General features: G+C 41.5%; 1 protein-coding gene across 7 annotated transcripts in view; it reads left to right on the forward strand.

Moving 5' to 3' along the window:
• Positions 1–315: 315 nt before the first annotated feature.
• The window catches only part of Fbxo38 (F-box protein 38), a 45,160-nt gene continuing 22,179 nt past the window's right edge, over positions 316–23,296 (forward strand). For 3 of the 7 annotated variants that reach the window (XM_052155205.1, XM_052155210.1, XM_052155207.1), the window contains exons 1-9: positions 321–457; positions 6,879–7,065; positions 12,039–12,172; positions 13,991–14,154; positions 14,364–14,529; positions 17,253–17,402; positions 18,612–18,749; positions 20,555–20,648; positions 21,800–21,930. In XM_052155205.1, coding sequence (XP_052011165.1) covers positions 6,938–7,065; positions 12,039–12,172; positions 13,991–14,154; positions 14,364–14,529; positions 17,253–17,402; positions 18,612–18,749; positions 20,555–20,648; positions 21,800–21,930 — 1,105 coding nt within the window. In that variant the 5' untranslated portion in view covers positions 321–457; positions 6,879–6,937. Of the gene's footprint in view, positions 458–6,878; positions 7,066–12,038; positions 12,173–13,990; positions 14,155–14,363; positions 14,530–17,252; positions 17,403–18,611; positions 18,750–20,554; positions 20,649–21,799; positions 21,931–23,296 lie in introns of all 7 variants that reach the window. The other 4 variants (XM_052155208.1, XM_052155209.1, XM_052155211.1 and 1 more) reach the window with 2 other exon arrangements.

Below are 23,296 nucleotides of genomic sequence, written 5' to 3' on the forward strand. Positions count from 1 at the left end.
GTCCTATTTTTAGCTGGAAAATATTTTTATTGCACCTATTCATTTCGCAAATGAAAAAGAGGGGAGCCAGTGTATATACAGGATCGCAGAATACCTGCACTGCGGAAGAGCCGCAAGGAACTAGCTCTAGTAGAGAGATTCCCGGTATTTCCGGTAGGGGACGTCTACGTCACCGGAAGTGGGGCCGGCTGATAGGTTTTTAAGAAATGCCACGCTTAACATGGCTGCTTCGCCGGGACGGGGCCACACCTATCATGGACGCAGTGAGGCCCGCCCCGGCCCATCCCCCCCAATGACACTTCTTCAGAAGACTCTAGAGGCGGCGGAAGCGGAAGCGCTGCGGAGGTGGGGGCCGCAGGAAGAGTCTGTCGCGATTCTCCGTCCCTCTCAACCACAAAAACAGACGGAGGGCCGGCGTAAGTGAGCCGCGGCCTGGGAGGCTGTCGCGAAGGTGGAGGTGCGCGGTTGTGGGCAGATGGAGGGGTCCGGGGCTCCCACCGCCCAGATCCTCGATCTCGGGTTCAGGAACTCTTTGGCCTAGAGCGACCGAGAGAGGAGTGTCTGAAATGTATTTCTGGCCTTGCAGGCCTTGCTCCTAAGGCATCTAGCTTTCTATTCCGCCATTCAGAGCCTTCTCTAGATCTCGGTTTCATCAGCTAAATGGGAGGTTTGGCTAGACTTTGGGTCCCTCCCCCAATACACACTCTAGGCGTCAGCAATGCAACGATTTTTAATGTTGAGTCGTTTAGGCCAGTAAATTGAGGAACGCCTGCCCTCAGTCCGCTGAGGAAGTAGCCCTTGTATGATGCGGTTACTTCATCGTGTGAAAAGAAAACAAAAAACAAAAAACAAAAACAAAAACGTAGACCCTGGTTTTTGTCCCACTGTTACTGTCATTTTTCGAGCAGATTCCCTCTCATTGTTTTGAAACTGAAATGTCTCTTCTTTTCGAGAAAAGTATTGGAGTAGACACTGGCTTAATCTCCTTTCTCACCTCCTACCCCACCTTTAACTTTCGTTTGAGAATTACCGTTTTTAGATGACCGGAAAGATCTCCATCTCTGTTGTCATCTCTCTCGCAATTGTACTGTATTTGGGAGAAGGATGTTGGGATGTGTGTATGTGTGTTGTAGAGTGTTATACTTCAAGCTTAATAGCCATCAGTCTTTGTCAAAGCATTTGTGACTTCTTACAAAAGACCCTGCTGTGTGTTGACATTCCTTTATAAAAGGTATTGGTGGGGGAGGGGGCATCATTAGTTTCTCACCTGAGAGTCAGGACTCTCTCTCCCATACCTCTGGCCATTTGTGTGCAATTCTGCCCTGATTGTCCATGGCCTCTTGGTAGGGAGGTACTATATACGTAGTCTGGGAAGGTTGACTGAAGAGGAGAAAAGAATTCCATGGGTTCAGCTATAGGGAAGCCATCATCCATACCAGGTGGAGACTTGACAATCTGGCTGCTTTCCAGTACAGCAGGCTTTCGTTTGTAGCTCCTCAGCCATGCTGTGTAAGTAAACCCAATAAACACATTAGTTCCCCAGGGTAAACTTTGGTGGAATTGTACTTTAGTTTGTCATTGGGGCCTCATAAGGGAGATTTATTTCTCTCTAGAGAATGAATTCAGACAACACTGTGTGTGTGTGTGTGTTTAAATGGTTGTGTGCCTGAGGTACACACTTTATTTTTATTCAAAAGGACATAACAGAAGAGAAAGGGGAAACTAAGGTTTCTCCAAAGTTAGGTGGTGTTAAAAACTGATCTTGAACTGGAATTAAAGGCCTAGGTCCTTATTTCAGAATCTGCGCATTCTGCCTCAGGGACAGATAGCAAACCCTTCTGCTGCTCATTTTCATTATTTGTAAAATAAAGGGTTGAACTAGATTCTAGATTTCGTGCCCTTTCATCACTATAGGTTCCTCCTCCTGTTTTAAATCAAAGCAGTGTGGTGGATGGATGACACTTTGAGAGCTAGAGGATACACCATAGACAGTGGATATGTAAAGTATTCTGTGAATATTAATTGCATGATATGCAAGGGTTCAATTGACACAGCAAACTGAAGCCAACAAAAGATAAAAGAGGCATTAGTTACCTCTTAGGCAGGAATGACCTTGGCAGTGTAGGACCATTGGGATAATTGTTGAAGATCTTTGTTCTATGTTAATGTTTGTTGTTTAGGGTAATGAGATGCCATTTGATCTTGGTAAGTTGGGATGATTGAGGAAGGAACCTATGGAATCAAAGAGTATAAGCCATGTGGAAAGGCTTTGCTGCCACCTCGTACTCACCAAACAGTAACTGAATGACTGAGGAGATGGAGGAATGCCGAGATAGCAGTAACCAAGAGAACGGGGTCTTTTCAAGAGAATTGCCGTTGATCAGATACAGATCAAGACCTTGATTCCAACTTTTTGGAAAAAGAAATCTTAACAGAACCCTGCCATTTCAGCTCGTTTCTGTTAGTTTAGCTCTTCTTGGTGTGTTCCAGAGGGCCATGTGTGAGTTGAGGAGAGGAGTAATTACTCCTTTCTAATTACTAGTCAGTGATAGAAAATACTGACAAAGTAGATCAGGTAGAGGAAGATTGACAACTGAAAGGGGCTTAAGGAGTCCAGGAGGTAGGGTATTTATTTATAGTCACAGGTGATTTCAGACTTAGGCACTGCAGTGTTAAGTAAATACATCTATGATAGAGTACACAAGTTAAAAAGCTTAATTTCAAGGAAGGGAATGACAGAGCACTAAAGCTTAAGACAGGCACAATTTGAGGAGCAACCCAAGTGATGTCAGTTATTATAGTGGCCTTCCCGCTGAGGACACAGCTGAAGAAGAAGCCTTAGAGAGGCATAGTTTAGAAAGACCTGGTTTAAAGGGCCTTGGCAAAGAACTCAGGCTCAAGACTGTGCCTGGGATGCCAGGACCAAATTGAAGCGTCCTTTGCTCAAGCTCTGGTAAACAGGCTCCTGTGGAATGATAATGGACTACCCAGGTGGTGCGGCTGCTGTGTGTAAGCCCAGTTTTGTGGAGGAGGGTATGGTCCGAATTGTAATAGGAGCATCCTGAAGCCAATCTCCAGGCCTTGTGCTGTGGCTCTGGAATGTGGAGAGACAGCTGTGGTGGCTGAGGACTGGCAATCAGAGAGAATGTTATGTAGGTGGGGAAGTCTGGGTCTTCTGAGTCTAACATTTGACCCAAGGCAAGTGACTTCCTGATTTCCCAATAGGCAGTCTCTGAGGGCCCCTTTAGCATTTACTATTATTAAGGGATTGATTATCATTTCTATCAGACTAACATTTCTTGGAGTTTAGAGCCTCCAAAAATAGTTAACTTTAGAAATAATGCTTGACATGTTAAAATGCCGTGTTCATATATTTCCATTTATGGGCTGTTTATGGTCATCCGTCCATCACCCTCATGACACATCCTTCGCCTGCTGCTGAGAACTAGTATTGCCTTCACCCTCTCTGTTAACCTTCTATTCCCTCAAACCTTTGCATTTCTCCAGGGAAGCAGAGTGTTAGATGGTGGGTGGTGTGTCGATGTAGAAGCTGGGAAGAAGGGAAAAGAAAGGCTAGCTGTGGTGGTTTCCTTCCTCCTGACTTGCTTTTTAATCCCTCTTGCCAGGAAGGAAAAACATCATCTTCTCCTTCCCAGAGACACTATCCACCTGGGACTTTGTCCTGAATCACTAGGTGTTTTCCTCACATCCTGGAGCCCTGGGCCCCTGTTCCTCAGTGTTTGAGATAACAATCCACATAGCTTAGCTTGTTTGTTTTTAATGTAAATGAGCTGGTGCCCACCTGTGTTGAACAATTCTCTTGTCTTTTGTCAACATGCCCCAAGGCTAAGGAAAAAATAAAGGAGCCCTTGAGTGACAAAGATATCCCTCCTGAATGTTCCCTGAGATAGCTGCTTGTATTGGAGAGGGCTTCCCCTGGGCTATAAACGTCCTGAAGTTAAGTTCTGCCTCTTACCCAGTGTCGTTTCAGGTCCGGCCTTCACCAAAGGCTTATAAGCCTCTTTATCTGACAGGTGTGTTCTAGTAAGTAAGCACAGGGTGGATTTTTTTTAAAAGCTTAGTAAGAAGAATGTGTTGAAAAGATTGCTGTAGCTTCAGTGTAAAATGTAGTGTGATAAGCACTTATTTAGTGAATTATGTGCTGAAGCCTGAGCTATGGTTACCTATGGTTACACTATCAGCCTTGAGGGCACCCTGCTGGGTACTACATAGAAAGCCACCAACCGCAGTAGCCTAGATGGGGATTGATAGTATCCCAGTAGCCAGTGGAAACGATGTAATAATAGTTTGGTGGGAAAATGGGTGATAGCTCATTGGCGAGTGAGAGGCCTGCGTGTGTTTAGGACAGTCAGAGTTTATAGTGTAGGAGTTCAGTGAACTACAGTAGAGGGCAGTGTGTGTCGTGTGCTGGGTTTGATTTGTAGCTATGGGTACAGTTGGGCAGTGAGAAGTGGGTTTGCGGGGGAACTGGCAGCGGAGACGAAAGAGTGGGCACAAAGAGAACTTAGAGACAAGTAGTCCCAGAGAAGAGGATCACTTTGGAGCCCAAGCCTGGGAAGCACGTTCAGGAGATTCTATAATAGAAGGAATTTCAGTTAGAGAAGAGGGGTAATAAACAGGAAAATACTGGTGTGATATAGTCAAAAACTGGGTTGTATATTTATTTTTGACACAGTTTCATAACTGTAATTTTGCCACTGTTATGAATCATAATGTCTGAAATGCAGGACATCTGCTATGTGACCCCCAACAGGATCACGACCAATAGGTTGAGAACTGTTTTAGGCCCATGCTCTTACGTGCCTTTGGATGAGAACATATACATGGTTCTCATCCCGTGGTTTCCTGGGTTGGGACTAGTCGAAGTAACCATGTATGAAGTTTGCATAGGATTACATGTGGAACACTGCAACCCAGGCACTGGAGAGCTTGCTGATACCACTTGGACTTTTCAGTGAGGGAAGAGGAGAACACAGACAAGCACAAGGATATAAGGATGTATTTAGACGATGTTTGCTCCTGTTGATTGCCGAAGCAGAGGATCCCTGGGAACTATGCATATTTCGGTAGCTGTGTCCTTTTATTACAGGAGGCCCAAACTACAAGTATAATACATGCTCCCCTTGACAGACTGGTGTTTCATTGGGGAGCCGAGTGTGTGAGGACCTCAGTGAATGTGTGTTGTTAACATGGGTGTGGTTTCTTGAGGACCCTAGCCTCAAACCCAGAGAGGAGATGGCAAACCCTTCCTCCTCTGTGTGGATGGTGATAATCTATGCAGAAAATGGCCACCATAGCTCTCCCTCCTGAATGTCCACAGTCTAAAGTCTGCTCCCCTACAGAGACAGCTTGCCTGTTGAGATTAGCTAAATCCGTGTCCTTGGTCCAGCTGTACAGCCCTGCCTCCCTGTTCAGCTCTATACAGCGATCAGATCATCCAGGGAGCTGCAGTTTCCAGTCAGATCCCAGCCCACCTGACTTTTCAGCGTTTCTGTCTGCTCAGCAAGGTCCAGCTCCCAGGGAGCCACCCACAGCTACTGGGACCTCCTAGAATGTCTTTTCTTTTCTTTTTTCTTTTCTTTTCTTGTCTTGTCTTTTTTCTTTTCTCTTTTTGATTCCTCTCTCCCTTTTTGCCCTATTTGCTGATCTTCCTTCAGCTATCATTTCAATGAGCCTTTCCTTCAAAAAAGCCAGCAGTGAATGAGGCTGGTGTGCTATGTGCTGTTTGAAACTGTGTGTTTTCTTTTACCACTTATCTCAGCTTGAAGTTCTAAGTTAGTTTGCATGGTTCCTTACCTCCTCACTGACTTCCAAGGTCTTTTCTTCATGATGCTAGGCTTACTACAGGCTTTTGAAGTATGTGAAGGCATGTGTGACTTAAGAATTACCTGAATAAATCTGATTTCCCTTGACCACTCAGTCTACAATGTGCCATTAATGCTGAAGAGGTCCACATTTCAGAACCAGTCTATATCTGGACCTCGATCATTAAAATATTTCCAGACATTCTGACAGTCTGGGCGGTATACTCACGCACCAATAAATAGAACAGAATACATTGTTTCTAGCCTCATTTTCCTTCTCCCATCTTCTTCCCTTACTAAGGCTTCATTTGAAAAGCAAAGCATATATGCTATATAAAAGTGAGTTTGCCCTTCAAAATTGCAAGTTCTGTATGTTTTTTTAAGGAGAGTGTCTACAATTTGGTTTTATTCCCTTCACAGAAGATAAGGTCTAATCCCCTCACTTTATAGGTAGTAGAATGAAGAATTTAAAAGGTTGATTCCTCTCCTGGAAGTAGTCATTTGTGGCAGATTAAAAATTCGGGTCCTAGAGTCTGCTGTGTTAGGCTAACTTACACAAAATGCTGGGTTCCCCTGGTATTAATGGCACACAGGTGAGGGTGCAACTGAACTTGATAGCTGAAAGGGTCAGTCCTCTGAGTTCAGACATGCCTTTACATATTGATTTTGAGTGCATGTTGCAAATCATGAGCTCCTAGCCAGAAGCAGTCTTGTTGCCTAGTTTAGTTATCTTGCTTTCCACACTGAAGAAATTGATGCCTGGAGAAACTGAATGAAGCAGTTGAGTGGCAAGCCCAAGAATGCAAACGAGAAATGGGACTTTATTCTTGGGTTCTGTTCACTCCAAACTGTTCTTCAGGAAAAGCTGTTCTGTCTCTAGAGGAAATTAATACCTTTTTAAATTTGCATATGATGTACTATTGTAATAGCATCAGTATTTTTAACCTTTGCCCATTAGTGACCCCGAATGAATATTCTAACCCACTTGTAATAGCGATACTTTGTGTTTGAGTTTGCTGTGCTTTAAGCTATTCTACTCTGTTTGCCTTTCAGGTATTTTGAACTAAAATCATAGGAGAGATTTGATCTTTGACACTAAAGGAAGCACAGCCATGGGACCACGAAAGAAAAGTGCTAAAGTGTGTGTGATGGACAGTGAGGTCCCCGAGGAAATGGCAGCGGAAGAAGAGAAGGACTACATGAACCAACTGTCACATGAAGTGTTGTGTCATATTTTCAGGTGGGATTTCGTTTGGATTACTTTTATGTTTCTATAATGTAAAAGTAAAATCAAACTTGTTTTATAAAGCTTTTTTCCTTTATTTTACCATATATGTATCAGTGTTTTGCTAGCATATCCGTTTGTGTGCCATGTGACATGTATGTCTATGTTCCATGTGTGTGCCTAGTGCCCATGAAATCAAAAGAGAGTCTTGGATCCCCTAACTCTGGAGTTGTACATGGTATACATTGGTAGCAGGGACTCGAACCTGGCTTCTGCAAGAACAAGTGCTCTTAACTGATGAGCCATTCCCAAGCTTCCAAAAAACTGTAAAGTTATATTTCTTACTCAAACTGTATTTTAAGAACCATTAATTAAACCAAGAAAGAAAATATTTTAATCCAGTTTTTGTTCTTTTTATTCATTATTTTTATCCATACCATTCAAAGGATAGAATACTTCTCTGGAGTTGGAGACCCAAGTTAGCATTCTGGACTACCATTCTCTACCTACGGTCAATGATTCAGACAGAGGTGTTTTAGGATTCAGTGGCCAGTGTTTTCAAAGCGCTCATTACATTATAAGACATGGATGTGTAGTTTAATGATCCTGTATTTTGTTCTCCAGTCTTTATGTTGTAACAATACTTTTAATTACCATGTTATCTTTGATTTCTAGTCTATCAATGATACATGTGACATAGTACTTAAAATTTCCCTTGTTTTACATATGGTTCATTTCTGGTTTGTCTTTTTTCCATGCTTATAATTAAATTTTCTTAACCTCTGGGTTTTTTTTTTTTTTTATTAGATAGTTATCATTAGATTATTTGCCCAGAAAAAAAAAATCCTACCTTTTTTTTTTTGTTGTTGTGGTTTTTTTTTTTTTTTTTTTTTTTTTAATTTTGTTTTTTCGAGACAGGGTTTCTCTGTGTAGCCTTGGCTGTCCTGGAACTCACTCTGTAGACCAGGCTGGCCTCGAACTCAGAAATCTGCCTGCCTCTGCCTCCCAGAGTGCTGGGATTACAGGCGTGCACTACCACTGCCTGGCTACTCCTACCTATTAAGTTCTCAGAAATGTGTTGAATTTTACACATTATTAATATTTTCAGATTATGAGGTGTTTAAGTAGTAGTAAGTTATTTAAGGAGTCATGACCACTTCACTTTTGTAATATACAGTTGCATTTTTTTAATCCTTTGTAGCTTTTATCTTATGTAGTACAGTGTAGTTTTTGATAGTCAATATCTGAGAATAAAAGGCCCAATTAAAACAGTAGGTATCTTTTCTACTATAGCAAAATGATGTTAAAATTAATGTGCTAGAAAAAGCATGTGGAAATGTCAAAAGTTTCAGGAAAGGCAAGTAATTGTACCTGATGTTCAAATACATTTTAAAAATACAGTAAATAAAATGTAGTTAGGTTAAGAGCTAAAGAAAATAGCAGGAGTTGGGCAAAACAGACCAACTAGGCTGCATGTGTGCATTCAAATTCATGAAGGGATCTAGTATAAAAAGTTGGTTTTCACATCATTGTGGAAAAGATGGATAGGTGATGATCTCAGAGCCTACAAACATTTGGAGAAAAAAACCTAAAAGCATGTCTCTATCTCAGATCTATATGTAGCTTTATTATAAATGGGAAGAGTTAAACATTAAATTTCTGAAGCATAGTTACGATCATTAGCTGTTGATTGATAATCACTACATGCTATATATTACCTTGATTGATCATGCGAACTCCATAAAAATGCACAAAAATTATGTCTCAGAAATAATTTAAAATGTTTGGATATATTTTGGACATATTGGGCCATATTTTACGTTGAAGCAGACAGTAGCTAATAGCTGGGTAGATTATTCAAATGTAAAGATGAGAATCAGTTAAAAGGTCTTGTACTGTTTCTAATAAATTTGATCACATTAACTGAATGCAGAAACTCTGAGCTGCCCTGAGTTCGTGGTCTGGGTTTTCCTAGAATAAATAGGTTAAGTTTTATTTTTAGGCTCCTAATAGTTTTATCTGAAGACTCCTGCTGTAATTGTGTGGTGATTACTTAAAATGCTCTTGAGACAAAAAAAAAAAGTTGTTCTCCCTTTAAAAAAAAATTCTTTGTTTACTCTTTTCTAAAATGTACTTATATACTTTTATAATATGGTTTTTATTAACTTATGAAAAAATAGGTTTTATTATGCTATTTTTCATGTAAAATTTGTTTTTGTTCTGCGTCCATCCCCTGCCTCCCTTGCCCCGCCCCACTTCTTGTATGCCCTTTTGATGCTGTTGTTTTTAACCGTAGCTATCATAGAAAAACATATATTTCTACTTCCTAGGGAAAATTTGATGAAAAATCATCCTGATTTCTTTTTAAATCTTACTCAGAAGTTATAAAACTAACGCAGGCAAATATTTTGGATAATAGTAAAATATTGGAACGGTATAAAACTTGATTTAGAAATTAAATCCAGTGTTTTTCATTGCTTATATAATGTGTAGTCATATATCTTCTGAAATTTGTTTTAAGCTCTAGATAGTAATGATAATGCTTTTGGTGGAAATTTAATTTGAATTTACTCCCTTTAGGAAGAGCTTTGAGGAAGGGCCAGTGGTAGGAAGGAACACAGTACATCGGGAAGATACTGAGCATGCGCACGGCCACTTGGCTGTTGGAATTAGAGTCAGCCTGCAGGATATGGGCATTGCTGTTCTTCCCACTGACCTAGCTGCAGGACTTCCTAGCCATAGGCTTAGCGTCTCTAGCTAGTTTCACTACACTTAAAATGGCCCAATAGTAGCCCTACCTGAGGAGTGAAGCTCCTATCGGATGAAGAAGATACCCGCAGCAGGACTTTGAAAATAAGGACTTTGTTGAAGGATCCAGGGAAGAATGTTGCAGACTCATCCAGAAGACTGGTGGCAGCAGGAAGTAGCCCTGCTGCTCCTGCCTTCTCCTTGACACAGGAGTTGTTAGCTAGAGGACCAGGGACGGGGTGCCACCACAAGGGTTGTGTGGCCAAAAGACAACCAGATGCTCTCCCTGGAATACCCTCTGGGCAAAAGGCAGCTTCCACTTGACAGTCTAGGTGCATGTGGAGGGTTTTTAAGGACAAAGGTGATGTTTTCTGCTATTTAAAAATAGATGTTAGTTAAAAACTAGATAGAAACAGATTGGTTGTTGGTTTCACGAAGGAGAAAGAAGATTGGAAGAGTCACCTGCTGGGTGGAGCATCTCAGGGGACAGCCATGCTGGGCTCCTGTCTGCAGGCATGACAGAGTATCATTAATGGTGTCAGGGATTAGAGTTTGCCCATGGGATGGGTCTCAAGTTGGACAGGTTATTGGTTGGCCATTTCCTCAGTCTCTTCCTTTCCCCGTGCCTGTGTTTCTTATAAACAGGATACATTTTGGGCTGAAATGCTTGTGGATGGGCTGGTGTTTGTAGTGCTCCACTGGTGTTTCTGTGTGGCTACAGGAGGTGTCTTCTTCAGGTTCCATATCCCCAGTGTAGTTAGTCACAGCTATGGTCATCCTCACTGATTCCTGGGTCTTCCCTTATCCCAGGTCTCCATCTGGTCCTGGAGCTGCTCCCCACCTCTCCACCCCCACCAGTTGAAGATTTCCATTCATTCTCATGGCCATCTGGCCATCTCTCCTGTCCCTCCCCACACCTGATTCTCAACCTCCCATTCCCCTTCCCGTCCTCTCCCACTCCAAGTTCCCTCCTTTCATCTGCCTCAGTGGACAGGGCTTGGGGACTCTTATAAAAGAATAGGAAGGATAGTAGGTCTCAAGGATAGGAACTTCACAGGAAAGCCAGCAGAGTCAACTAACCTGGACCCTTGGGGTTCTCAGAGACTGAACCACAAAAACCAGAGAACATACACAGGCTGGACCTAGGCCTCCCCACACACATGTAGCAGATGTGCAGCTTGGTCTTCATATGGATCCTGAAGAACTGGAGTGGAGGCCATCCCAAAAGCTGTTGCCCGTATGTGGGATATGTTCTTCTAGCTGTTCTTAGAGGGAGAGGATGCACCAAGCCTTGAAGACTTGAAGTGTCAGAGTCGTTAGGGATACCCATGGAGGCTCCCATGCACTCAGAGAGAAGGGGAGGGGAAATGGGGGGAAAGATTGTGGGAGGGGTGACTGGGAGGGGGCAGTGAGAGGGATGTAAAGTGAATAAGTAAACAAAATTAAATTAAATTAAATATTAAAGAATGGGAAGAGAGGAAATTGAAGGAAAGGCTTTAGCAACACGTATGACAGAGCATGTGAAACAGTGTGTGCCAAAAGTCAGCACACATGTGCTTGATTGGAGAGAGACATTCAAGGAGCAGTGCGAGCTGGCAGGGAGCTGTAGGTACCTGCTGTGAAAATGACCCGGATGCTGTCTGGGTCTGCCTCCCAGTCTGTCTGTCTCTCCTTCCCTTGTCTACTTTGAAATGGGCTGAGGGTTTGGTTTTGTTTGTTCTCTTCTTCGCACTGTTTTTGCCTTTTGGTATGTTCATCTTTGTCTTTATTTACATATTTTGTTTGTCCTTGAAACCTTGTGGGATGTATTGTAGCTTGGTCTTCATATGGATCCTGAAGGTTTTATCAGCTGTGGCATGGACAGAGTTTAGTACTTTATTTGGGTACTCAGTATTTGCTGGCTTACCTTATTTACTTAAAAGCTGAATGGGGGCTGGGGAGTTGTTTCCGTGGTTAAGAGCACTTGTTGCTCTTGCAGAGGATGCAGCTTGATTCCTAGCACCCATGTGGTAGCTCACGACCGTGTGTAGCACCAGTCCCAGGCATCCAACCCTCTTCTCACCTCCAAGGTCACCAGCAGTACATGTTTTTCACATACATACATGCCCGCAAAACATTAATCATATGAATGACCAAGTGCTGGAATGTTCCTAGGACCTCACGTCATTTAAAGGGTGGGAACATGAGAGAGGGAAAGGACCCGCCTGCATACTTGATTGATATTTCTTTCCATTACAAAGGTACCTGCCACTGCAGGATATCATGTGCATGGAATGTCTTTCTCGGAAGCTAAAGGAAGCAGTTACTCTGTATCTGAGAGTTGTGAGAGTGGTGGATCTCTGTGCAGGGCGGTGGTGGGAATATATGCCAAGTGGTAAGTACACAGGTTTTTAAGGTACATTTGAGCCCTATTTGAAAGTGATAAAAATGGCGTCCATAGAATGTGACTTACATGAAAGCAGAGGGGGACTGTTTGGAGGGGAGGAAGAAGGACAGTCTAGCAGGAGGAAGGGGAACAAAAGATGATGGGTATCCATGATGCACATGTCATAGGAACCTCTTCTTAAAATAGCACTAGAAAGGGCTGCCTTCTCTTAACAGTTGTCTGCTAATCAGTATGCTTATCTGCTGCTATTAACTAGTCTTTTAAAATCATGCTTTTAAAAAATAATATTCAGACCATGAGATTTTGCAAAGATTGAGGCTGAGGCAGACAAACTCAACAACAAGAGAATATCAAAGAAGTTCTTACCAGAAGCATAGAAGTGGAGGCTGAGGAGATACCTGGACAAACTGTAGATTACCCCTAGAGGTCTGTAATGTGCAGCTTTCGGTGTGGGACCCTTTCAAGAGATTCCGACATACACATTCTTGGAAAGAACATTGCAATGCCAGGCTAGAACTTAGCTTAAAGGAGACAAAACACAGTTGTGTTTAGTCACTTGGGAAGCGGTGTGAAGGGAAAGTGTTCGTTTAACTCTAGAGAGTTATGGTTTGAGGTAGGCAAGAAATCAGGCAGGGCAGCATGAGAATAATTACCTCATTCTCTGTTAGATTTGCTTTAGGAGAGGTTGCAAACAGGATTTTGGGGGACAGCAGAGGTCTCATGTGTTCCAAGCTTAGCATTAACATCAGAGCACTTATCAAATTAGCAACAATCTGTGTGCACATGGCCGATTTTCAGACTGTAATAAATACCCATAGCCCAAAGCTTTTCATCTCTGCAGTGAGTATGAAAGAACGTGTGGCCCAGCAGTCTGTAGGAGGAGATCCACATTAAGTGTGTTTAATGCTGTGCCGGCCTGTTTTCTAAAGTTTAAGCCCTGGATCATTTTTTAGGACTGGTTCTTAACTATATAGCCACAGCTGGCTGGAATACACTATATGGACCACACTGGCCATAAATTCACAGAAATTCACCTATCTCTGCTCCTGACTCCTGTGCTGAGATTCAGTACATGTGCTACCATGCCCAGCCGAAGCCCTGAATCTTGATAGAAGTACCTGGTGGTTCATACATGTGAACTCTTTGAAGCCATATTCCACCTCTCTTAACTTTATGCTTGGCTCTTACCATTTACCTTTGTGATTTTTATAGTTAGCAACTCTGGATTAGCCCTATACAAATAGAACATTTTTTTTTAAAGGCTTCAGTTCTTTGATTTAGTTGGAAACTTAATATTTTGTTAGCAGTGGGCAGACTTTCAGATCTTTTGAGACTCCAGTAATAGAAAACATGTCATGCCTGTGACTTGTCTCCATACTTATTTAACCAGTAGCTCCTGTTGTGAAGGTTTGCTTGTCTCTGTTTGCACCTTGGTAATTTCTGCTACAGAGCACAGCTGGCCTCCCAGATACACAGTGTGGTTTGTTTGTTTGTTTGTGACCATCTCAGCATCTGCTCACCTTCAATTGTTCTTATTTTCTTAGCCAACTTTCTTTTGTCTTTTTTTTTTTTAATGAACTGTCTGAAATAATGGGAAATAATAGTTAAACATATAAAAGAGCAGCTGCAAGGAAATGGTTAGAACAGGATGAACCTAGCATGCAGGTAGCATGTTGAAGTATTCCCCATGTAATAAGACTGGCATAGAACTTTCACTGGGAACCTTTTCTGTTTGGATTTTTTGTTGAAACTTGTAAGTATTTAGTACATATATGTGAAGTTGTTCCAAATGCTCTGACCTCCCAGGCTTCACAGATTCCAGTTTCCTGACACTTTTGAAGAAGATGCCAGATGTTGAGCAGCTATATGGCCTTCACCCTAGATACCTCGAGAGACGGAGAGTGAGGGGCCATGAGGCTTTCAGCATTCCAGGAGTCCTAGAAGCTTTGCAAGCATGCCCAAACTTGGTGGTAAGTGTGCTGCTGGAACACTTTAGTAACAGCAGCCGGTTGATGGAATAGTGGACCACAAGGTCTGTGGGGCTTAGTCACTCACATGCAGACTGCACGCATGACACACTTGTCTTAAGTTCCATTTCACAGTTAGCATCTTGTACAGAGAGACACTTGGGATATGAAATGAAAGCCCTCCTTATGCTTGCCATGGTGCTGTTTTCTAGGGTGTAGAAACATCTCATTTGGAGTTGGTAGAATCCATTTGGACATATATGCCGCATGTTCATATTTTGGGGAAATTTCGTAACCGTAACGGAGCATTTCCAATTCCTCCTGAAAATAAACTGAAAATCCCCATAGGAGCCAAAATCCAAACTTTGCATTTAGTTGGTGAGTACGTGCTTTCTGGTTCCCTTGTCATGCCTTGAAACACTGTAAGTGAATAATCACTGAACAGGTATAAACTTTTAAATATCATCTTATTGATTGGTTGTAGAAGAGAAATGCTTGTGAGACTTGTATAAAAGCTCAGATTTTCCATTATTTAAAGATCTCTCATGAGCACATGTTGCTTTTCAGTTGCTGTGTTGAAGACAGTTTTGGTTTTGTATTTTCGCATCAAGCTAGAACTCTGTCTTTACTCTGATTATGCCCTGTAGAGGAGAGATCTCAAGTACAACTTTTTGAGAGGAGGAAGTGTATTTAATATTTTGTGTGTTTGTGTGTATGACGGTGGGTGGGCATGTATGTGCCACGGTGCCCACGTGGAGGTTAAAGGCCAGTGTAAGCATAGTCAGTTCTCCCTTCCCTCTGTAACTGGGCTCCACGGCTGGAACTGGGTCATCCGGCTTGCATGACAAGCGCCTCTCCTGCGCCACAGTGCTTTTATCTGCTAAGCCATGGGTGAGGTTTTACTATGCTGACTGGCCCATTCTGCATACAGAAACTAAGGAATTAAACTTTTACAATTTACATAAACTCCTTGTTATTAAAAAAAGAAATGAGTCAGGATCTTCTGTGTAGCTCAGGTTGGCCATGAGCTCTGTATCTGTGTTTGTCTTTCCAGCTCCTGAGTGTTGGCATGGTGTGTGCATCTCCACGCCCAGTTAATGTACTTAAGTTCAAAGAGACAGATACAGCTAGTGCCTACTGAACCTCAGTCTAGAACATTATAAAACCCTAGGCAATTGTTAGTTTTTCTCCTCAAGTAAAAACTTACCATGGTCTTCAGTCTAGAGGCACTGGGACGAGCATTCCGTCTCCCCTCTTTTCCTCTCAGACATGGTGATGGAGTGTGTGAGTGGTCATTTCCAGAGATCGCTTGTTTGCATGGGTATGTTGTACTTTCCCATGCGCATGCACTGTGAAGTATCTTCAATGGGAAGATATTTGATCAAGTTTAACTTTTCATCCATTTTAATCTGCTAAGAGACAATGTGACGTTTTATTTTTTATTTATTTAGAGACAATTTTATGTAGCTCAGGCTGGCCTCAAACTTACTAGTTAGCTAAGGGTGACCCTGAATTTCTGCTCCTTCTGCCTCCTCTTCCCACGTGCTTGGATTACAGGCATGCAGTACCATGCCCAGTTTCATGTGATGTCAGACAGAGACACAATTCAGGTAGGTCTTTGTGCATGCTAGGCAAGTAAAGTACTCTTATCAACTGAGCTGTATCCTCAGCCCAAATGTTCTCAGTTTCATACTGTGTTCATATTTTAAGTTTATATTTTATTTTTAAGCTTATTATTTTATTATTCTATTAATATTTATGTTGAATATATGCCCAAAGATTTCTGCAGATATTGGAGACATGCTGAGGATCTAGAAGTTTCTGAAATAGGTTCAAATAGGTTCAAATAGTCATAGGCGGACCTGGTGGATTATACAGAATAGTGCTTAAGTCATATATGTGACTACAGAAGGCTATTAGAGGCCTCTGTCTCTCATTTGTAAGATTGTTGAGTAAGTCTGAGCAAGGATTGGAATATTTGGATTTTTAAGTAATAAAGAGATTTTGCTTCTAAGGTTATGATGTAACCTCAAGGTAGAAGATTTTTTTTTAATCTTTACATTTTCCATAAAGCCTGTACCAGTTAATTGGAATTATAAGTAATTGGAATTCTTAGTTTCCCTGAAATGCATTAATTACGTGATTAACTCACAGTTAACTTTGTACTAACTGGTGGTAATGTGAAGAAATACATCTTATCCTTTGTTGATAGGCTAAGGTTGGCAGAAAGTAGGCCTGAGCATCAGATGCCTGTCTTTGGCTCTTTCTTGGCTTGCTTGCCCTTTGACTCATATCGCCAGCAGGCCACCTTGGTGATGACACAAAGGTGAATTCTGTACCACTCTTTGGTTTTTTTTCCTTATAGCAGAAACTAAACTGCCATTTTGAGAAGGCAGACTGAGGAACAGGTTTCTGAAGCTCCCTGCTTCCTTTAGGATTTACAAGTATCGTTCTTTCTTCTTCCATATCTGCTGATGCCTCTCCTGTTGACACCTTCCCCTTTCCAGATTGAGTTCTCTGTATATAAGATTCATCAAAGACAAAAAATCCCTAATAATTTGAGATAGTAAAATAAATAGGTGTCTGATTTTTCCCATAGCTATGCTAGCTTCTTCCACATATTATAGAGGCCTAAAATCCCTATAAGTGTATAAATGACATCAGGGTGTATCTTGTCTACTGTAAACCATAATATGGAAATGTATTTGGCCTCACTTTGTGCTGAGAAATTTCTTCTTACTGATGGAGTTGAGGTGATTGGCAGCCCTGTGGTATCGTGTAACTCACCTCTGTCTTCACAGTTGTACTTTGAGAAACTTACTTTTTTTTTTGAATCTTACAAGGTATGGCTGTGAGGTAGATGTGTGTTTTAAACACAAAAATAGATTTTAAGTCCCTTTCTTTATAATACAGTTTACATAAAAGTTCTTTAATAACCTGTTTTAAATAAACCAAATCTGGTAGACTTTAATTATGTAATTGGTTCTGATAGAACTCTCCTTGAATGATAGACTGTCCATTGAAAACTGTATTCTAATACACCGTACACAGACTACATAATACTTTTGTCACTTTGTTGTTTTTGTGTGTGTGTGCTCTAGGGGTTAATGTTCCTGAAATCCCTTGTATCCCTATGCTACGGCACCTGTACATGAAGTGGGTGAGACTCACTAAGCCACAGCCATTTAAAGATTTCCTTTGCATCAGCTTGCGAACGTTTGTCATGAGGAACTGTGCAGGTAATCCTTTAGGTATGGGTGAATTATGCATACACTATGGTAAAACGTTATAGGGAACTCTGCATTTGTACTGAAAACTTTGTTATTACTATCTACATTTTTTGACTCATACAGTTTATGAGTGCAGCATGTCTTTTGTCTTAGTTAGCAAAAACAAACAAACCCCAACAAACTAGCTTAGTGTTTTATAAGCTTGACTTTTAGTCCATTGGATTGTTTTAATACATCTCAGACTTTAGTTTTCGATTTCTACATATGAGGAACAGTTATTCCATATCAAGCTTTGTTTTTATGGGGCCCCTCGGCTAAACAAGCCTTTAGCACTCTAGTCTGCTGTCTGCACTGCTGAGGGTGATTTCTCTGCAGGCCTCTCCCAGTCCAGTCTTGATGTTCTAAGACCTGTGGCTGTCTACCCTGGGCTGTCTACCCTGTGCTGTCTACCCTGTGGCTGTCTACCCTGGGCTGTCTACCCTGTGGCTGTCTATCCTGTGGCTGTCTACCCTGGGCTGTCTACCCTGTGGCTGTCTACCCTGTGGCTGTCTATCCTGTGGCTGTCTACCCTGTGGCTGTCTACCCTGTGGCTGTCTACCCTGTGGCTGTCTACCCTGGGCTGTCTACCCTGTGGCTGTCTACCCTGGGCTGTGTGTCTTCTTACCTGGTTCTGTTGTTGGCACTGCTGTCTGACCTGAGATGCACACATCCTCTTGCAAGGTTATTCATGGCCTTTAGAGCCTGCTTTTCTTGGCATCTCTTTCTTGTCTCTTTATTCCTTTTTACTGAGTGCAGCATGTCTTTGGTACCTCATATATTTAGTCTTTTTATCCTTCCAGGGTTATTTATCTGCTGTTTCTCTATTGGAAGTCTTAAGGACAGGGACATTGCTTTCTGGTCTTCCCTTGTCTCTCATACTCTCGACATAGAGATGCTGAGAGCAAAGCAGCCCACTTGAGTGAAGGGTCAAAGTTTCTTCTTGAGGGTTTTGTTCCATTTGTTGTTTTGAAATGAAAATTGAGTTAGGTATATTTTCAAATCATACTGCATATCTCACCAGTTTTGAACTGTTCTTAGCTGAACAAGTTTATGGTTAGCACTTTGAATGAGAAAAGCTTGGCGCCCAGACCAATAGTCTGTCATTTATAAGTTATTCAGTTTCTGTTTTGAAAAAGTCATCTTTTAAAATAGTTTACTATATTAAGATTTGTTATTGTTTACTTTTTCCAGGACCAACAAATTCCTTGAAATACGTGCCCTTGGTGACAGGCCTGGCATCTGCCCGGAACCTGGAGCACTTGGAAATGGTTCGAGTCCCGTTCCTGGGAGGTCTTATCCAACATGTGGTTGAAGACAGCTGGAGATCAGGTATTCATTTCTTTTGTTTAGTTGTTTAGTTGTCTCTTTCGTTTTGTATCATTTGTTTACTTGTCTTTTAATTTTTTTTTAAATAATACTGGTAATTGTCTTTGCTTTCTTTATGGTATATTTGATGAGGGTAAGTATCCATGAGCACAGGCTCATATTCTTTGCCTTTTTGTGCATGTTAAACCTTCTCAAGATACAGAGTGATGAGGCAGGTTTTTGATTTGTTATTTATTACTTGGTAAATAAACCATGCCTTCTTTTATCGAGCTCTTTCTTAAAACTGCTGACCGAGTGGCCCTTTAAGGAGAGATACTGCATGTCTTGAGCAACTTAGGTCTCCAGAACAGCTCAGGGTTTAGGAATGCAGCCATGTTTGGTATTTATTATAGTGTATAGAAGTTTCCCTGCCTGTTTCTGGACATTAGCTGCATCTGTCAGATAATAACTCTTCATATCTCTTAGCTGCAGGGGAGAGGAAACTAACACTCTGCTAATCATTTCATTGATAAGAAAAAATTGGCATAGATACATAGTACTTAAAACGAGAAATTCACTTAATACAAATAATAAAGTAAGATGGAAAAGAAAATAAAATGAAAAAATTAATAGAGCAGAAACTCCTCCGGGAGTTAGGAGTGAAGGTGAGGTTAATGCTGCTGTAGCACACTGTAGCCGTGCTCTCACCTAGTCAAGTCGGAAGCGGTCCCTGCACACGCCAAGTCAGAGGTGGAATAGACTCCCTCCAGACCAGCAGCATGGCATTTATTTTTATTTCAGTAAACAAGATAAAAGTCAAAAGAGTAAAGAAGACCACAGTGTCCATCCATTAGAGAGGAGGCCTGACGAGAGCTGACAGACGCTGGGTCTCATGGAAGGCAGTCTGTGCCGGGGAGGAGGGAGTGGGAGATCTGGAGGATGGATCTCTTCAGTAGGCTTGCATTAAGAACGTATAAAGAATTCCATAAGATAATTACAGTGTGGCCTCGTCACGTGCCGCTCTGCACAGTGCACAGGAGCAGACTGAGGGCCACACCCCAGCAGTGTGGTTGAGTCACAGAGGAGCCTTTAGTCAGTGAAGCCAGACATGAAAGCGCACATACCTGGTGACTTTGTGTTCAAGCAAAATCATTTTGCTATACATTAATGATTTTTGTCTGCTGCCCTTCCTTTTGGTGTGATACCTTTTTTAAAAGGTATGGGGGCTGCAGAAATGTCTCTGTGTATGACCATGCTGGACTTGGCCCAGCACTCAAAAGACATAATGTTACATAGGCCACCTGCATCTGTAACCACAAGACTAGGAGACGCAGACAATGGCCAGCCATCATAGCCAAAATGACAACTTCTAGTTTCATTGAGAGATTGTGTCTTCAAGCATAAGGTGACAAGGAATAAAGGAACCTTAGGCTCCCACATGGGTGTGTGCACTGGTTTATGCACACAGGAAATTAATTGACTAATTACAACAAAATTTGAAAAGTCAAGCATGACAATGAGCTAAAGCAGTGCTGGCTTGTTCTGTGCTACACTGTGGGTCAGGATTTAACCAGGAGGTGGCAGTCTTTCTGTACTTCCTCTTGGCTTTTCAGCATTTTCTTTGTCCTAAGCCTTGAAGTGTTCAGGTGCTCAAGGTCTGTTTCCAGAATTGGGGAGTAACTGCTAGGACTAATTCACCTTGAGGTAATTTGATCGTAGCAACAAAGCATTTACTTGTAAACAGGGAATTGCTTTTCTACTGCATCTATAACTCCTTTACCAAAAGTTCTGCAGTCATGTTTATTTTTCTTTCATTTTTCTTTAATTAGGTGGTTTTAGGAATTTGCACACTATTGTCTTAGGAGCTTGCAAGAATGCCCTTGAAGTAGACCTTGGCTACCTCATCATCACTGCTGCCCGTAGGTATGTCTTAACTTTACCTTACATTTTCTTCTTTTACAATTACAAGTTTTAGAAAACTTGGGGGCTAATGAATACATACTTGTATATAAAATTTGATTGTCTCATTTGGATCTAATATACAAAGGAACTACTTCAGTAGCAGGTGGTATCACTTCATGTTTGTCTGGCTTCAGAGCTGGAGCCTTTGAACTGCATTCTAGGTGGGTCAGCCCTGGAAGGGCATATAGTATCATTGCATAGGAAAGCAGTGTCTGAGTGTAGTGTGGATAGACATTGGTGATACTGGTATCTGAAGCCTCTCTAGCCATTCTCCTTCTGTACTAGGTTTTCTAAATTGTTTTAGTCAATGATATTCTTCCTAGTCAGAAATCTGTCTTAAAGTAGCCCTTGCAGTGTTGCATGTCCATAATCTTTTAAATGTATCTTCATATCACTTTATACTACATTAGCAATTTCCCACCTCTTAGTGGTCTATCTCGACGTATATTTTTACAATTTCCTTATGTGAAATTTTTTATTAGTTTATCAAAAAATTTTACCAATATATACCAATAATAGACTATTGAAAATAAAACAAGTGTTTCTAAATTTAATTTACTCTTTTTACATTCCACAGACATGTATCCTTTATTAAATTAAAGCATTAACACTAGTATGAGAAAACCGTCAGATACCAGCATCAGATACACAGAGGGTAAAATTTTGCATTGTCAATTCCCACTTTGCACTGTAGGTTCTTCAAATTAAACTTAGCGACTCAGGTTGCCGGGCCTGCATAGCCAGTGGTCCTCACTGAGCTGTCCGCCAACTCTGTACCTCACTTAGGTCATCCTTAAGGAAGTTCATAGGGAGGAAAGACAGGTTCCTGGGCAGGTTCTAGGATTCTTACTGTATAATTTATTGTTACGAATTGGAAAGCTAAGTGCACTGCCTAGTGTGAAGCCGCACTTGAAAAGAGAAATCTCAGGGGGTTGTTTGGCTGGTTGATTTTGTTGTTGTTGTTGTTGCTGCCGTGTGGTTTTTAATGGAAAGAGAGAAAAATTCTTGATACCTGTGGTAACTTTTGTAAAATTATAAACTTGTTTCTAAATTCTGTTATCAGGAAGAATCTAAGTCCATTGTTTTCCTTTAACATGTTTTTCTGTTTGTAGGTTACATGAAGTTCGCATCCAGCCTTCTTTAACCAAAGATGGTGTCTTTTCTGCCCTAAAGATGGCGGAATTGGAGTTTCCCCAATTTGAAACCCTTCACCTGGGATATGTAGATGAGTTCTTGCTACAGAGTAAGACGTCATACTTTATTACGTGGGTGTGCTGTGGAGAGCGTGTTTGATATACTGAAATCTGAATTGTCTGTGTCTTTATTTTCTTGACTATAAGCCGAACTAATGTCTTAAGTGCTTGCATGAGCTGGAGAAGAGTTGTTTTACATCCAGGTACTGGCTTCCTTTTCCATGTGGCCGCTGGTGTGAGCATGCTATTGGAGCTGGAGTGATTAACCCTGGGCGAAGAAAACCTTTATCTGGGTTTGCAGTTGTCTTCACTTTACTATCCACGTTTCTTTCTGACTCTGCGTTTCATTTACTCAGGATGTCTTTCATAGTGTCATTTGTTGACTCTGATCTGCCACACTTCTTGTTGCTTTTGATGGTTTCCTCAGATGAAGTTCCATTCTTTTGCATTTCCATAGTAAGCCATCTGGGGTTCTGGGCTTTGCAGATACTATGAGCACACAGTGCTTAGTATCCATTTTACAGTGATTGATGCTGGCTTAATAGCATTTTGAGTATGCCGTAACAATTAGGGCTCATCCCTCAGGGTTGAATTTAAGTCAGTCAAATTCGTTATTCAAACTTTTCCCACATGACATTTGTAATATAGTTAAAATATACAACAATGGGACAGTCCTGGACAGCACCCACCCATGACTCCTTCCTTGTTCATGTCAGAGTGCTACAGTGTGGCGGTTGTGCTTTTGTTCATTTCTTTCCCTCCTCCTTGTCTTTAGCTTCTCATTAGTATACTTGCAGGATTCTTTTAAAAAAATCAAAGTAGCCATTTGTAGACAATTTAATACCAGAACCACTTTAATCTATGTAGCTTGAAAACTATGAGGTTTTATCAGAACATCATTAAGAGACTAAGATAGTAGAATGGTTTCATAGAAAATTAACCCTTTTCTTATCAAGCGTTTCTGGTTAAGAAAGAAGCTGCTAGTAGCCTGTTTCTGTGGCATCGGTGTGTAGATGCCCTAATGTCAGAATCTGTTCTTTATAGGACTTTTTGCTCCAAAGATCTCATAGCTTAACAAGGTCCCTATCCTCAGGTTAGCTGCCCTTAAGACTCCTGAAGGGTAACCTGTTGTGAAAACCCCACTTGCAGGGATACTGGGGCGCTTCCTGTATTTTCACCAGTTCTGCCCTGCTGTATTTCTCTTGTATTTCTTCACCGCATGTTTTTAGTATGATATAAACACTACTGCTTGACTATCATTATTTCATAATAGTTTTAGTAGGCTCTTGGTGTTAGCCTTTTTATAAGCTCTTCCCTTCTGAGACTATTCAGTATGCCTGTATATGGACTCTGCTTCTCCAAAGACTACCAGGGAGTCTATAAGGATAAGTGTTAGGTTACAGGCCATCTTCAGAA

The sequence above is a fragment of the Apodemus sylvaticus genome, chromosome 13, assembly GCF_947179515.1.
Source record: "Apodemus sylvaticus chromosome 13, mApoSyl1.1, whole genome shotgun sequence".
Lineage (NCBI taxonomy): Eukaryota > Metazoa > Chordata > Mammalia > Rodentia > Muridae > Apodemus > Apodemus sylvaticus.